At 39.1% G+C, this 14,425-nt stretch overlaps 1 protein-coding gene across 8 annotated transcripts in view; it reads right to left on the bottom strand.

The window, feature by feature from the left end:
• Positions 1–1,419: 1,419 nt before the first annotated feature.
• CNOT2 (CCR4-NOT transcription complex subunit 2) overlaps positions 1,420–14,425 on the bottom strand; it is a 62,833-nt gene continuing 49,827 nt past the window's right edge. For 4 of the 8 annotated variants that reach the window (XM_088651939.1, XM_035126836.3, XM_035126838.3 and 1 more), the window contains 10 exons: positions 13,729–13,808; positions 12,601–12,726; positions 11,439–11,563; positions 10,051–10,171; positions 9,768–9,924; positions 7,299–7,360; positions 7,144–7,193; positions 6,502–6,602; positions 5,717–5,861; positions 1,420–2,565 (listed from right to left, as the gene is read on the bottom strand). In XM_088651939.1, the coding sequence (XP_088508065.1) occupies positions 2,479–2,565; positions 5,717–5,861; positions 6,502–6,602; positions 7,144–7,193; positions 7,299–7,360; positions 9,768–9,924; positions 10,051–10,171; positions 11,439–11,563; positions 12,601–12,726; positions 13,729–13,808 (1,054 nt within the window). In that variant the 3' untranslated portion in view covers positions 1,420–2,478. Of the gene's footprint in view, positions 4,757–5,716; positions 5,862–6,501; positions 6,603–7,143; positions 7,194–7,298; positions 7,361–9,767; positions 9,925–10,050; positions 10,172–11,438; positions 11,564–12,600; positions 12,727–13,728; positions 13,809–14,425 lie in introns of all 8 variants that reach the window. The other 4 variants (XM_035126839.3, XM_088651941.1, XM_088651942.1 and 1 more) reach the window with 2 other exon arrangements.

Raw genomic sequence — 14,425 nt, 5'->3', positions numbered from 1 at the left:
AATGTGAAGGGCACAATGGTTTTATAAACCACTACCTATTCTCAGCTTTATAACAATGATAGTCTAAAGTAGAATTCTGTTCTTGGCAGCATGTAATGCTTTATTATATTAACACCCAGCATCAACATCCTGTTCTTACTTTATTCATTTCCAAGTTTCGATCATGTACAATACTGTGAATTAGGCCACAATAAAGTGCATCTTAGAAGTATTTTAAAACAGGCCTTTGAAACAGCAACATTATTTATTAGGGCACATTGTGGGAGACTAGCTCATGCCTAGCAACCATCCCAATCTATAATGCAACAGGAACATTTGAATGCATGGGGTCCAGCATAAAATGAGATCATTTTGACCCCACAAAACGTGCCAGTGCTGATGTTGTGTGTGTGTGTGTGTGTGTGTGTTGTGGATACTTCCTATGGTGATGTTCTATGTTTCACAAATTAATAGATTGTGGAGAATATTTCCAATCCCATCCCTTTTAAAGGTCTTTGTAAATAACACAAATGTATTGAATAACTGAGAAACAAAACCAAGCAACTAAGCAGTATTTGTCACTGTGTAAGTTTCCAGCATTAACTGGCTGAGGAAGCACTTTGTTTTAAATAAGAAGAAGATAAGTTGTCATTTTATATTTTTATGTCTGTCATTAACCCAAAATACATATAAAAATGTAGAATTTATATTTGCTGTACACCTGATACAGAAAACATAGCAATGTTACTAGCAGCTGATTTCCCAAAGTCACTTGAGAAAAGAGCTAACAAATTTATTTTGCGCTATATAGAAAAAAGTTTTAAACTAAACATTTCTCTCGACATTATTTTGCTGTCTTTTCCCACTTTGGTAACTTCAGATAAGTTGTAACAACTTATAATATCCGATTGCAATATAATTCAGTTGACTGAATTATGTGTTAAGAGAAAAAGGATACAAACTATCCCCTTTTCCCCTTTGCCTAGAGAATAGTTACAGTGCCTTTCACAAATTAAATGCTTTTCATGTTGGTTTATTTAGATTTGAACCTCCAGGGGAAAAAATAGCCATTAAACGAAATGTACCTTCTGTGCTCAAAAAGTTTAAACAACATACTCATGACAAAAAGAAAGTTATTTCAATGTGAATTTTTGGACCATCTTCCATGATTGCCCATCTTACCCCATTGCTAGAAATACATTGCTCTATTATTACGTCAGCCTGTTCTGACATTAACAAGGTTTGATCACGAATTCAGACCTACAATGGAAACGTACGCGACTCTTATTCAATGAAGCTCCAGCAGCGAAAACTCTTCATTTTAAGTGCCACAAACACTTTATAGCTTAGTATGTTTTAATACTTCAACTTTTTTTTCTCATATTTTTCTCATCGTTGAAGAAGTGATATCACAATCTCAAATCAAAGTCAACACTGCAGTGAGGAGAGCTTTTCTACTTTATTACAAAGAGAAGAAGCCTTTATGTGGTCAGAAAATACAAGATTGATCTTTTTTTTCTCTTCCTATGAAACGCTGCTGTTCAAACAGCCAGAGTGAATTGTCTCAGTTCACTTCGTTAAGTCCCATCACATTCACTTGGGTATGGATGTCCTTGGCTGCTGAAATCTGGCCCTTTAGTGCACAGGGCGACAAAGACGTCCCCTGACCAGCAGTTCCAGAATGTCCCGTTTTCATATATTGCATCCATGCACACCTCCTAAAAATGAGGTACAGCAGGGCAAACATTTTCCAAAATAGATGTCATATATATAATATATACACATTCGTACATACATACCTTTATTCATGTGATGTCCAAAAATTTAAAAAAAATGTACACATTTATTACAAAATCGTAACAAAGACTGGACAGTGTTTTGCTCATTCTGGAAAGATGAAGCTCAGTAACACACAACCCTGGAAATGAACCAAAGGTTGTGGCAATATCTTTCTTCTAAACAGTCAGATATTCTTGCATTAAGTTGGCGAAAACTGCCTTTTCAAAAACTGAAGGGGAGTAAAATGAAGGAAGCAGACCTTGCTCATCTTTCCAAATGAAATACGAGAAGGATCTTCACATAAAAATGCACAAACATTTTTTTTTATTACCAAGAGTGCTACAATGAACAATGCAAATTTTATTGTCTATTTCTTGTTTCTTTTTTTCCTTTTTTTACATTTTGGAAACTAAGTGGTAAACTTTTGTCAGTGTACTGGCTTGTCTTTACAGACCCAAGCTTGTCTGCTGGCAAAAAAAAAAGAGTAAAAAAAATAAAAAATAAATCCGACCCTGCTCAAACTAAAGAAAAACAAATTATAAATTTAGTTGTTGGGCAGCACATAATTAGTAAGGCAGGACTTCAAATGGTGACCCTTTTGCATGAGCCAATTGCCAGATCCTCATAAGGAATTAAAACCAGGATGCCTGAGCCACATCAGTTTTGCAGTTATGTTGAGTATTGTGCTGAGACAGCCATACCCCAAGACAAGGGAAGTCTTTAGAAGGCTTGCTGAGCAGGGTTGTAGTTGAAGGTGGATGGCAGATGAGGCCTTTCTTCTAGCTTGTCATATTCCAGATGAAACTCCTAGAAACCAAATAAAAAAGACGATCACTTCATTATCAGCAGATGGCCCACTAAATTCTATACGGTCATGTGTAACCCAAAGAAAAATGCTGCATCGGGGGAGGGGGGGAATCTGCTAGATTTTCTCTTGACCATCTTCTCTTGGCCTTGTCTCCTTTTATATCATGATGGTGAGGGGAAAATAAATATTCTGCAACAGCAGCAGCAGCCTTCACTTTTGAAATTGGCTTTACAAAAGCTCTCCAGGAGCTACTTAAAAACTTATGGCAGAATCCAACATAATGCCCATGAACTTCCATTCTTGCAGAAAGACTTTGGGCTTCCTGTCTCCCTGCAACCCCAAAATCTGCTCTGGAAGATCATGGTAAAACACTACATACAAACTTTAGACTACCTATTTTCCCAAATTGTCCATCTACTATTTTCCCCATTTTACTTTTTTCTTCTGTGCCACATTCTGCAGATGAGCAGAATGCATAGCATATTCTACATTTTGGTAGATGCTGGACTATAAATTACATTTCCCCTGCAAGCTCTTTTATAAGGAGGCAGGGAAAGGCATTCTTGACAATGAAGAAGCAGCAACTTGTGAAGTGAGAATGATTTAAATTCTACTAAAGGATATATCTGGAATGTAAAGCTAGTCAGTCACCTGGTCACCTGTAAAAGGTAAAGGGACCCCTGCCATTAGGTCTAGTTGTGACTGACTCAAGGGTTGCAGCACTCATGTCACGTTATTCGCCGAGGGAGCCAGCGTACAGCTTCCAGGTCATGTGGCCAGCATGACAAAGCCGCTTCTGGCGAACCAGAGCAGCACATGGAAACACCGTTTACCTTTCCGCTGGAGCGGTACCTATTTATCTACTTGCACTTTGACGTGCTTTCGAACTGCTAGGTGGGCAGGAGCTGGGACCGAGCAACGGGAGCTCACCCCATTGCGGGGATTCGAACCGCCGACCTTCTGATCAGCAAGCCCTAGGCTCTGTGGTTTAACCCACAGCACCACCCTGGTCACCTGTAGCTGGTAAGAACTACCTCCAGATGATAGGCAGACATCTATTTGTTTTCATTTCTCTATATATTCTGCCCCTTTCTACTTCTGTGATCTCAGGGCAGATTATAAACAACGAAAGAAAAATGTTTGGCAGCAATATTGCCTCTCAGCTCAACCGCAGTGGCATGTGTTGGGAGCTCCAAACTGGCTCCAAATGGATTGGCTCCAAATTGTCCCATGTGTGAGCACAAGGCGCTTTTTGCTCACATCCAGGAATTTCCCATTTCTCCCATGGTGCAATGCACTGACCCTCAGGAGCATCTTTCTGGGGGCTGTGATGGGGATCCGTGTACAGAAAGATCTGGATGCTTAAAACATAAATAACATAGGCCCATGAGGAATAAAGCAAGGGAGTACTATTCATAGTCAGAGGGTTGCCTAATAAAATGTTCTGTTCTTCATGGCCACTTAACTTACCTATGAAAGGATGGGTACAAAGAGCAAGACTTCTGCGGAAGATCTTACAAGGGAGGAATATGAGAGCAGGTAGGCCTTTACTTATGTCTCAAGATGTTCAGGGTTTTATAGGTAAAACACACATATTGAAGTGTGTACTCAGTGTAGATTTTTAAGCTCTGGCAGTTCTTTGGATCAAAGTTCTCTGAATGAAAGAGCTTTCCTGTCCATCTCAGTATCAGGGACAGATCTGCATGTTATGTGTACTAATAGTAGCAATCAAATGCAGGTTTGCGCTTGCCAGCATGTTTAGAAATACCCATTAAGCTTAATATTTTAAGGGCAAGACGGCATCCAAACACACCATTCGTCTTTCTGTGATGAAGGCTAACAAGAAAAAGTCTAGTGTTTCCTGGTGATCTGAAATAGCTATACAGTATTTTCTCATCCATTTCTTTTAAACAATGGTTTATTTACCTACAATTTGTATCGCAGCACACATTTAGGATAGATAACATTCAGTTCAGTTCAGTTCAGTTCAAAATTACAAAAACAACGTTTTTCAAAGATACAAAGTCACACTCAAACTCCTTCTCGTGTCCACAGGGAGCAAGACCAACTCCTAGCCATTCAAGCCTCCTGCTATGTTGGCTAGGACATGCCTCTGTCTCCCATCTTGTGTGTAAGCAATTATTCCAAGGTTTAAGTTGTTTCTTCTCCTGTCTTTAGATTGTGAGCTGTCTGGAGAGAAATGTCCTCATTTATACAAAATATCTATTACCGACCCTGTACTCAGTCAACAAATACATGTAATGTAATCCACATGTGATTTCCTTCCTCCTTTTGCAGGTATGGCATGATTTTAAGATGCACCTCCTAAGAATTCCCCCCCCCTTTGCAGCCCAATTTAAATAGCTGCAGTTGAGAAAGAAAAATGCTCCTTTGCATCCCAAGCTTGACTTCAAGTCGGGTATACAGAAAAAGGGAAGTAGGATGAGTCACAGTGCCCAGAGTGTCCCTGGTTACCTCTTAGCAACAGATTCTGGATGCTGCAGATGACACCCTGCTTGAGCCTAAGCAGTGGTTCCCCACTGCTGATATATAGATTTGTGGCAAAATAAACTGCATTTTACCACTCCATTCACATTTCAACTAAAATTCACAGAAAAGGTGCAAATCATACCTCCTCCTAAGGTGAGCGAACTATTGTTTTAAGAGCCATTTCTAGAATGTGAAATCAAAACCCCAGAGGCTTTCTACGAAGCTGGTTGAAGGATGTTATCCTTACATAATTATCCCCATGACAATAGTTTTAATACCTTTCAATCACTTACACAACGAGGGGACAGTCAAAGGCAAAAGCAAGTTGAAAAGAAGGAACACAGTTCCGACTTAACTAGGGGATCTTGATATACTTCTGGGTTCATCTTCCGATAAGCATTTGTGTAAAAATAAATATGGCCGAAGATGGGCAACAGTCAGCGAACTGAGAGGGAACCAAGGTAATGAACGCTGGTATGCAACTGCCTCTGCCCCAACAGAGTCTCCTTCCACATAATCAGAACTTTTGGTGTAGGACAACCCACCCTAAATGTGCATAGCCTTTAATGCCCCCCCTTTTTTACAAATACCAGTGAGAATGTGCACATAGTAAACATTTTACGTGCAACTTTTAAATGTTTCTCTGAAGAAGAAAAATACCTTGGCTACTTTTCTCCAGTTAAGACAGTCAAAGAAGTAGTATGTTCCCCTCTCATATGTATTGGTTTTCATTGTTGGCTCCATGCCTGGTGCCCTGGTAATCCATACTCTTTCTTCTTTGTGGTATCTCCAATCTCGGTTGAATCTATTATTATCCAATCAGGAAGGAAGAGATTCTGTTAGCTTGGCTAATTTCCATTGATTTAATCTTCTTTAAAACTCAAAATATATCTACGCCAATATGGCTGCTCAACATCTTTAACATGCTACAATAATCTAGCTGCTATCAAAGTTAGCACCTCAAGCAAAAAATTGAACATATTGTCCTATATGCAATGGTAATATTAGGAAGTGTTAATGAAATATTTATGCTCAGCATGAAGTAGGCAATACAAGATAACTGAACTGCAAGACTATTTATGAGAGCTTAGATTACGGGTCTTAGTTAATGGTTTCAATCTAGAGGATAAAGCGGTGTGTGCACACACACACACACACCCTCCACACTACCGGTAAGTACTCCCAGTATTCTCCTTCTAATGAGTGATGGGTGTCCATTATCTGGCAGAGGTTAGAGAATAGGTTCTCCACCATGCAAGCACAAGTGCGGGAAATATATAAGCAGAAACCTGTTTCCTTTCACGTTTCATTCTTGCTAGCATGGAATTCCCTAACATGTGGCATATAAAATAACTTGCATTTGAAACAGCAATTTAAAAATTTTTAAATAACGAGAATAGTCTCCTTTGTAGCCTAATACAAAATTCACTGAAATCTGAACATACAGCTCTACTGCTGCTAATAGCTGTAATACATCTCCTCCATTCATGTAATAGAGATAAAACAGTAGATCTTCCCCATAGCGGCCAAGCTTTATTGCAGCCAACTGTAAAGGAAAAAAAAAAGATGAACACTTTTTAAAGAAAGGAGTTTGCATAAAGGAACTAAATCCAATCAAACTTTTATTGACCTATAGTTAAGGGTGCTATTATGAGACAAATTACTCTGGTAGAATTCCAGCTGGCTTCAACGAAGCAGAAAGAGTGTAACTGGATTGTGAACCTATCTCCAAGCATGTTGCCAACACTTTTTCTAGCATGTATAATAAAACAATCCATTTCCCCCTCTAGCGTCTATTTCAATTTACCTATTTAGCAGTTGTAGAGCTAATGTAGAAAATATTCGGTCTTATAATTTTTATGTCCTTCACATAGTCACATTCATAGTCCTACTACTAATCTGTTTACGTAACAAGTATCTGTTAAAATAGTTTTCCTGAACTGTATTATCCTGGGAGAAGTAAATAATTTAATCTGTCTAGAAATCAAGATTTTTGCTGAAATTATAGACAACTCAAAGAAACTTGCATTATACATTTCAACAGGCACACTTTTTGTTTATATAAAGGGACAAGACAGTATGCTCACCTTATCCCTAATGTGAATGTTCGTTAAATATTCAGATGGAACATGGAAGTCTAGATAAAGGAATGAAAAGCGATTTAATTCTGATCTCATGACATTGACTCTCACTTAGGAATTTTAACCACACACGTGCACGCACACGCACACATCCACCCTACCTATATCTTGAGGTCGACAAGGTGAAGAAGCCCAAGGTGATGCAAATTTGGGATAAAGATTTCTGCATGGGAAAAAAAGTGACTGAATTGGTATCAAGATCCATCTTTCTCCCAACATTTGTGTTATTTTTTCACAATACTACTTTATGCACACACACACACACACACAGAGAGGCTAAAATTCATACATTATCTAGACCAGGCATCCCCAAACTGCGGCCCTCTAGATGTTTTGGCCTACAACTCCCATGATCCCTAGCTAACAGGACCAGCGGTCAGGGATGATGGGAATTGTAGTCCAAAACATCTGGAGGGCCGAAGTTTGAGGATGCCTGGTCTAGACAACACTGTAGCCACTGAAACCCTGATTTGGTATGGCTTGCCTCCATTGAGCAATGGTAATGTATGAAATTGCAAAACATGTGGGCTGCTTGATCTTCTTGGTTACTTCCCATACCAATACTTCATCTCAGGCCTGAGAAGGAGCATACCACTGCTTTTCTTCTCTTGCTGAAGGAACTGCACCATTCCTCAGGTTTCTCATACTCCAAAGAGTGGGAAACAACTGTTCAGATACCAGCGGAGCCATGATCTTTCTTTTGAGGTCACAGCTTACCCTGTTTTCTGGTGGAATGGAGGGAATGTAGATGAATGAAATTTTCCAGCTGAAACTGTAAACAGGTTCTAAAATTCACCATGTATGGCCTGAAAACCATTACGATTTAACTACCTTCAAGCTTACTCAATTACCTTTCTGCTCTGAACATGGGATGTGTGGAGAAATAGTGCACTAAGGAACTTGTTCTTTGCATACACTCACACGCAACAAAGGAACTGGAAGCAGCAGAGCCCTGACATGCTATTACCAAACATTCTTATTTTTGCAAAAGCCCAATGCACAACACAAAAACAGAGTCCTGACCAAAGTAGCGACACAGGCCCAATAAAGAGGGGCATGGAACGAGATTCTTTTGGGGGACCAGATTTTTCTCTTCTCCCACCCCTACTCCAGTCAATCACATGACAATGTGATGCATTCCCCATCCATCTGTGACATTTTCAAAAGAGGGTGCTGTAGCCACTGATTAGCTGGCTAATAGCAACCTCCTTTGAAAACGTGCTTTCAGCGCCTTCAGCTGATTGGTGCAGGGACTTCGCAGAGACTCCATGTAACTGACCACCAGCTGATTGTCAGTCAGAGAGCTCCTCAAGTCTCTGCAAAGGGAAAAAATGCTCCTTAAAATGTAGTGCGGGGGGGGGGGGGTTCCATCATGCTCCCTGGGACAGCCCCCCCCCCCAAAAAACACATACGTTTAATAAACACTTTCAGCCATTCTCATGAGCCTACTCTACTAATATCACGTGTACATCCTCAGTTGCACACTTTTCTATGGAAAACTCAATAAATAAAATCAATGGCTATTCCTCACCTAGCAATAAGCGCAGCAAACTATGGTAATGCAAGTAGTCTGGCCGCTCAGACAACAAATAACTCAAGAAAAGCAGGAATTACATAGTGAAAACAAAGTATTTCTAGGGTGTGTGTGTATTATAAATGGTAATGATTGTGGCTGTATACCTAATATGACCTATTATATTTTCTTATTAATATTGGTTGGTGTAGTTCGTTGGTTACTGCAGATATAAGAAATTATATTATTGTGTTTTATTGTTTTTTTATTATCAAGGTTTTTTTTACAATCAAGCAGTAGATACATTTTATGGCATAAATTTATTATTATTATTATTATTATTATTATTATTATTATTATTATTATTAATATTTCTATGCTTTTTCCTTTCGGACACTGCTTCAATATTCTCAAGTAAGTCTAAACCACTGAGCCTAGGACTTGCTGATCGGAAGGTCGGCGGTTCAAATCCCCACGACGGGGTGAGCTCCCGTTGCTGGGTCCCAGCTCCTGCCAACCTAGCAGTTTGAAAGCACCTCAAAGTGCAAGTAGATAAGGTAAACAGCATTTCTGTGCGCTGCTCTGGTTCTCCAGAAGCGGCTTAGTCGTGCTGGCCATATGACCCGGAAGCTGTCTGCAGACAAACACTGGCTCCCTCGGCCTATAGAGCGAGATGAGTGTGCAACCCCAGAGTCGTCCGCGACTGGACCTAACAGTCAGGGGTACCTTTACCTTTAAGTGTTATATAAGTGTTTTAAACAAAAAAAAATGTGCACGAGAACATACACTATTCACAAATGCAAATCAATATCTTGTTTTAATTGATTTGATATGAAGCATTTTTCCAATTCACACTCTTGAAAACAGAAGGAAATGAAAATAGGATCTTGGAAGCTTGCGGAGCTGAACTCAGCATCTTGAAACAAACTGTATTTTTTTGCTTTCCAATATTACATTTTCAGCTAGCAAAATATATTTAAAGCTTTGATTTTTCAAGATGGCTAGCTGAAGTCATTAGTTTGAACAACAAATGGTACAGAAACAGAAAACAACTTACTCAGGAGAGTTGAGATTGAGACCTAGAGTTGTCAAGTCATTTCCTAATGCGAGATGTACCATGCCGGGGTCTGTCTCTGCTGCCCTGATGAATGTTAACAAACCAATCATTCCAAACTGGTCTGTTACCATCCCTTGAGGAATGTTGGTAACCCGACCTAGGCAAACAAACCATGAGATTAATCCCAAAATGTCCAGAACAAAAAAACGTTTAAAAGCTTTTGTGAGACAATTTAATGGAAAACAGGGGCAGGAGGAGAGAAAGAAAAAGAGATTGAGCATACCATCAGGTAACACCTGGATCCCTTTTTTCTGCTGATTATTGTTTTGCGTTGTTGAACTTTTATCTCCAGGAAATTTAGGTCCATCTGCACTAGAAGATGTCTTGCCTGATGTATTCAAATTCTATTCAGAGAAAATGTAGCAAGAAATTTAGCATGAGAAAATACATAGAACGACAAGTATACAATCCACAGAATCCCTTTAGAGGTGTACAGAGATACGTGCCTGTGTACCATTTTTTCCCTCCCAATGACAACTGTTTCCTTGTGTTAGAGGTTGGTCCTGAACCCCCCATGAGCTTTGAGTGCAGCACTGTAAGGGAGGACAACAGCCTTAAAACCATGGGCTCAGAAGACTGGCTGTGAGCATATTCAAGGAGTCCACAGCCCAACCCTTTGGAACAAGGCCTTAAATTAAAGCTGCAATTCTTTTCTTTTTTTAAGTATTTGCCCAGCTGATTTCAACATATGTCATTTTTGCTATGAGAAATCGTGTGTATGCACACGAAAGCTCATACCAATAACAAACATAGTTGGTCTCTAAGGTGCTACTGGAAGGAATTTTTATTTTATTTTGTTTCGACTACGGCAGACCAACACGGTTACCTACCTGTAACTTTTGCTATGAGGTCTTTGCAGGTCTCCTTTTTGTTCCCCATGTTTTATAGCATCTATATCAGGGGTCGAGAACAGGAGGAGGAGCTCCTCAATCCCTGCTGGCCATTTTGCTGGGTGGGTGAGTATGCCAACATGTCAATCATCTGGCGTTCTAAGTGTGTTCCCGATTCTTTGAACTCAAGGCAGGCTGCAAAGTCGCATGGCTGGGAATGCCACAGTGCAACCTATCATGGAAAAGGTTTTCTGATACCGCTGATTAGCACCGACTGCAAGCTTTGCTTGCCATGGAACAGTCAGGAGTGTACTTGGAGGCTCTCTCTTGCTCCTTTGCAGCTGAATCTTTGCCTGCCCAGGGTAATAAATGATTTAAGATGTAGGGCAGGTGGTCGTAGTTGGGGGAAATGGTTGGCTTTGCAGGCCAAATTAAGAGCTGTGCTAGTCCTAATCTGGCTTGCAGGCTCCCCACTGCTGATCTGTATGAAGCCGTTCAATGCCATGAACTGGGAAATTTGAATGGGGCATCATCAATGTGTTGACAGCACCCAACTCTATTTCTCCTTTACAAAAAATTTAGGGAAGTAGTGGAATGCAAAGTTAGTACCATGGTACAGTAGTAGACTCTGAGGGTCCATAAAATGATGCTCAACACTAACAATACAGAAGTTCTGCCAAAGAAGGTTGAAGTTCAACCTGTTCTGGGTGAGGTGAATTCTTCCTGGATCCATGGGTTCAAAGTAATTGTTTCTTTTTTAAAAAAACCAGGAGACACTTACGGATTTACTGTCATCATTACTCGATGTTGGATCTTTGTAGTTAGAGCCTGGTAAAGCTGGGAAATCTTCATTGTGTATTGAGAAGTCCTGGGTTTGCTCACTTGCTGGTTTTGTTACCATTCCAACTGTGTTGAAGATAAGTGTACCAAATTAGATATTATATTTCTGTGCTGCTATTGATTTTTCTCACTTCCATCAGCAAAATTTTCTACCTCAACAGATAATGAAAAAAGAAATTAAAAAACAGGGAAAATATGTTCTTTCAATGTAGCAGTTTGCAGAAACCATTATCAATGTACGGTAGGTCTATTGAACCAATTCTTCATAAAATACTTGATTGTTATTTTTAAGTTAACATTCTTACAATTAACAATGTCAAGGTATGGGAGGGGGGCAACAGGATGCTTTAAAAAATAAAATAAACAGCATTTAATAGCAAACTACTTAATAAGAAACACTGACCACAGTATTATTAAAGAAAGCAGTTCTAAATTGCTTGGGCACATTTCCTCACCTTATATCTTCTAACATACTAAGATAATTGGTAACCCAACATGGTCATTGCAATGGTTTATGGTGACTAAGTGCAGGAGAAATACTGAAAGCACTTAAGACTGGTAGATCTGCAGATACCCTCTAGACACAATCCTTCAACCCTTATTTCACACACAAAAATAGGCCAAGCTATTCAATGTGGAAATGTGAAACTGGGCTAAAGAGCTGAATTCTTTGCTACAACAATGGAAAATCCATCAGAAATAACTGTCTGACTCACATATAGATAAAAAAAATACGAAGAAGCATTTGAAAGTAGAATGGGGAGGTGGTAAGTGAAACCAAGAAAACGTATAGCACAAATGATCTGGCAATTCTCTCGCTTCTCTTAATTATTCTCAGATTAGGACATCAAAGTTCTCTCTTGATTTTAGGAACTCTGCCTCTTTCGGGCTTCTGGGTGAGTTGGTATAGGATTGCAGCCTAAATATGTTTTAATTATGTTTCTATTGGAACCTTGCGTTTTCCTTTAGCCCGAGAAATGACATTAACCATAGAACAGTGTCAAGTACCAAGTTCAACACACCTGTTTTCAAATATCCATTGTGCCTTCTGATAAAAGCAAACTAGACTGCCAAAGTACCAGTTTCAAGTGACACACACTCACCATAGGGTGCCCTTCCAGCTAGAGGGTTTATTAGTGGAGTTGGATTCCCACTTCCTTCCCTTCTGTTTCTGTCTGCTAGTGCCGGAAAATCTGAAAGGTCCAGTCCCGTCACATTTTCACTGCCATCTAAAAGTAAATGTAGGCAACTTAAAATTCTTCTCAAATATCCTCTCCCATAAAAACGACACTGCAGAGTGAATAATTACTAACTCTCAAGCACCAGGGTGATATTTATATCACTTTCTTGCCCCTACAAAAGGAAAGAAATATCCCAAAATGGAGAGATCAAGTTAGAGAGGGTCTCGCACTGTAAACATGATCAGGAGCTTAACGCAAGCTAGTAAAAATAAAATGCTAATTCTTGAATGGACACAGAAAACAATTAAAAGCAAAATAACAGTCCTAAAACCATGTGGCTATAGCTAGATGGCAAAAAAAGATAAAACAACAACAACAACATTACCAACAACATACTGGAACAGGTTCTATATCACAGTGGTTTATCACTGGGACTACAGATGATGCAGCTCTGGCATCACTATATAATTTTAATTTAACTAGTAGTTGTCTAGTGTTAAATTACCCAGTTAATGATCCAACAGTAGTTCAAAACATCTTACGTGATAGAGGGTTTAAAGAGGGGAATTATGCCTCATGTCTAGCCAGCATATGCAGCTGAGTCCCAGGAAAACCAATAGATAGGTGTGTGTCAAATACTACCATCACAATTTATGGCATTCCCATTGCAGTGAGAAAGTCCTGTGGCTGGGAATGGGGAGAAGGCCGTCATTCTAGCATTGTGCTATTTGTTTCCCTTGAGATCCCCAGGGCTCAGCTAGAAGAGGGTTGCAAACCCAGAATAGAAATTTGGAGGAGCTGGGCTATGATTACATGCAAGACATTTAACACACATTATTTAAATGTCTTTGTAAAAATAATAATTTCGTTTGCCTTCTAATTTATATGACTCAGAACTTAAGTCATTTATAATTTAAGAACTCTGAACATTTGTTGAAAAACATCATGAATGTCTACATAAATGTTGTAATTTTGGGGGGAACCCTAAAATTGCATACAAAATGTGCTTCCAGCAAAGTCTCTCAAGTGTGCAGTTTTAAGTGTGCTTACCTGTTCCATTAAAAATGTTACTTGATAAAGAATTATTCATTCCAAACGCCTGATTCCTGTTCATTCCAAATCCAGACATACTATAAAAAAAACAAACACATAAAAGTAGAGTAATGGAACAGATTTAAAATCACCTGTGGGGGATGAGAGAAAATGATACATGACTAACACCTAACTAACTGTTCTTATATGACTCCCCAACACACACAGCTCTGCAAAACAAACATTAATTTGAACACAACATAATGTTAAGTTTAAAAAGAAAGCTCAAATTTTAAAACAAAAATCTTTATTATACTATACTGCTTAAATTTCAAAAATGTTTTGGTCGTCTTTCAGATCTGGATGACTACATTGGCTAAAATAGGTAAAGAGCTAACTGGCTCCTGCTGGAAACCTAAATAGATCCTTACAGGGGTTTTAAAAAAGGATCGGGGATTTTAAGTTGACAGCCCTTTGAGCTCTTAAAAGAAGCAATCCTTAGTACAGCTAGGATCCCATGGAATGTTGAAAAAGGCAATCCATGTGAAGAGGAACAAAAAACCTAAACCCTCTGATAGAATATAATGGCACACCATTGTATTCAATGCTGGTCAAAATGTTAGAATGAGATTGTTTCAACTTGTCCATGAATATTTAACTTAATAAAAACTTAAGTGGAACCTTGCACCAAAAGAAGTAATAAAATGAGCATTTT

The sequence above is a fragment of the Zootoca vivipara genome, chromosome 9 (genome assembly GCF_965207765.1).
Source record: "Zootoca vivipara chromosome 9, rZooViv2.hap1.1, whole genome shotgun sequence".
NCBI classification, from domain to species: Eukaryota; Metazoa; Chordata; class Lepidosauria; order Squamata; family Lacertidae; genus Zootoca; species Zootoca vivipara.
The sequence above is the reverse complement of the archived record's forward strand: the minus strand, read 5'-3'. Positions and strand labels throughout refer to the sequence as shown.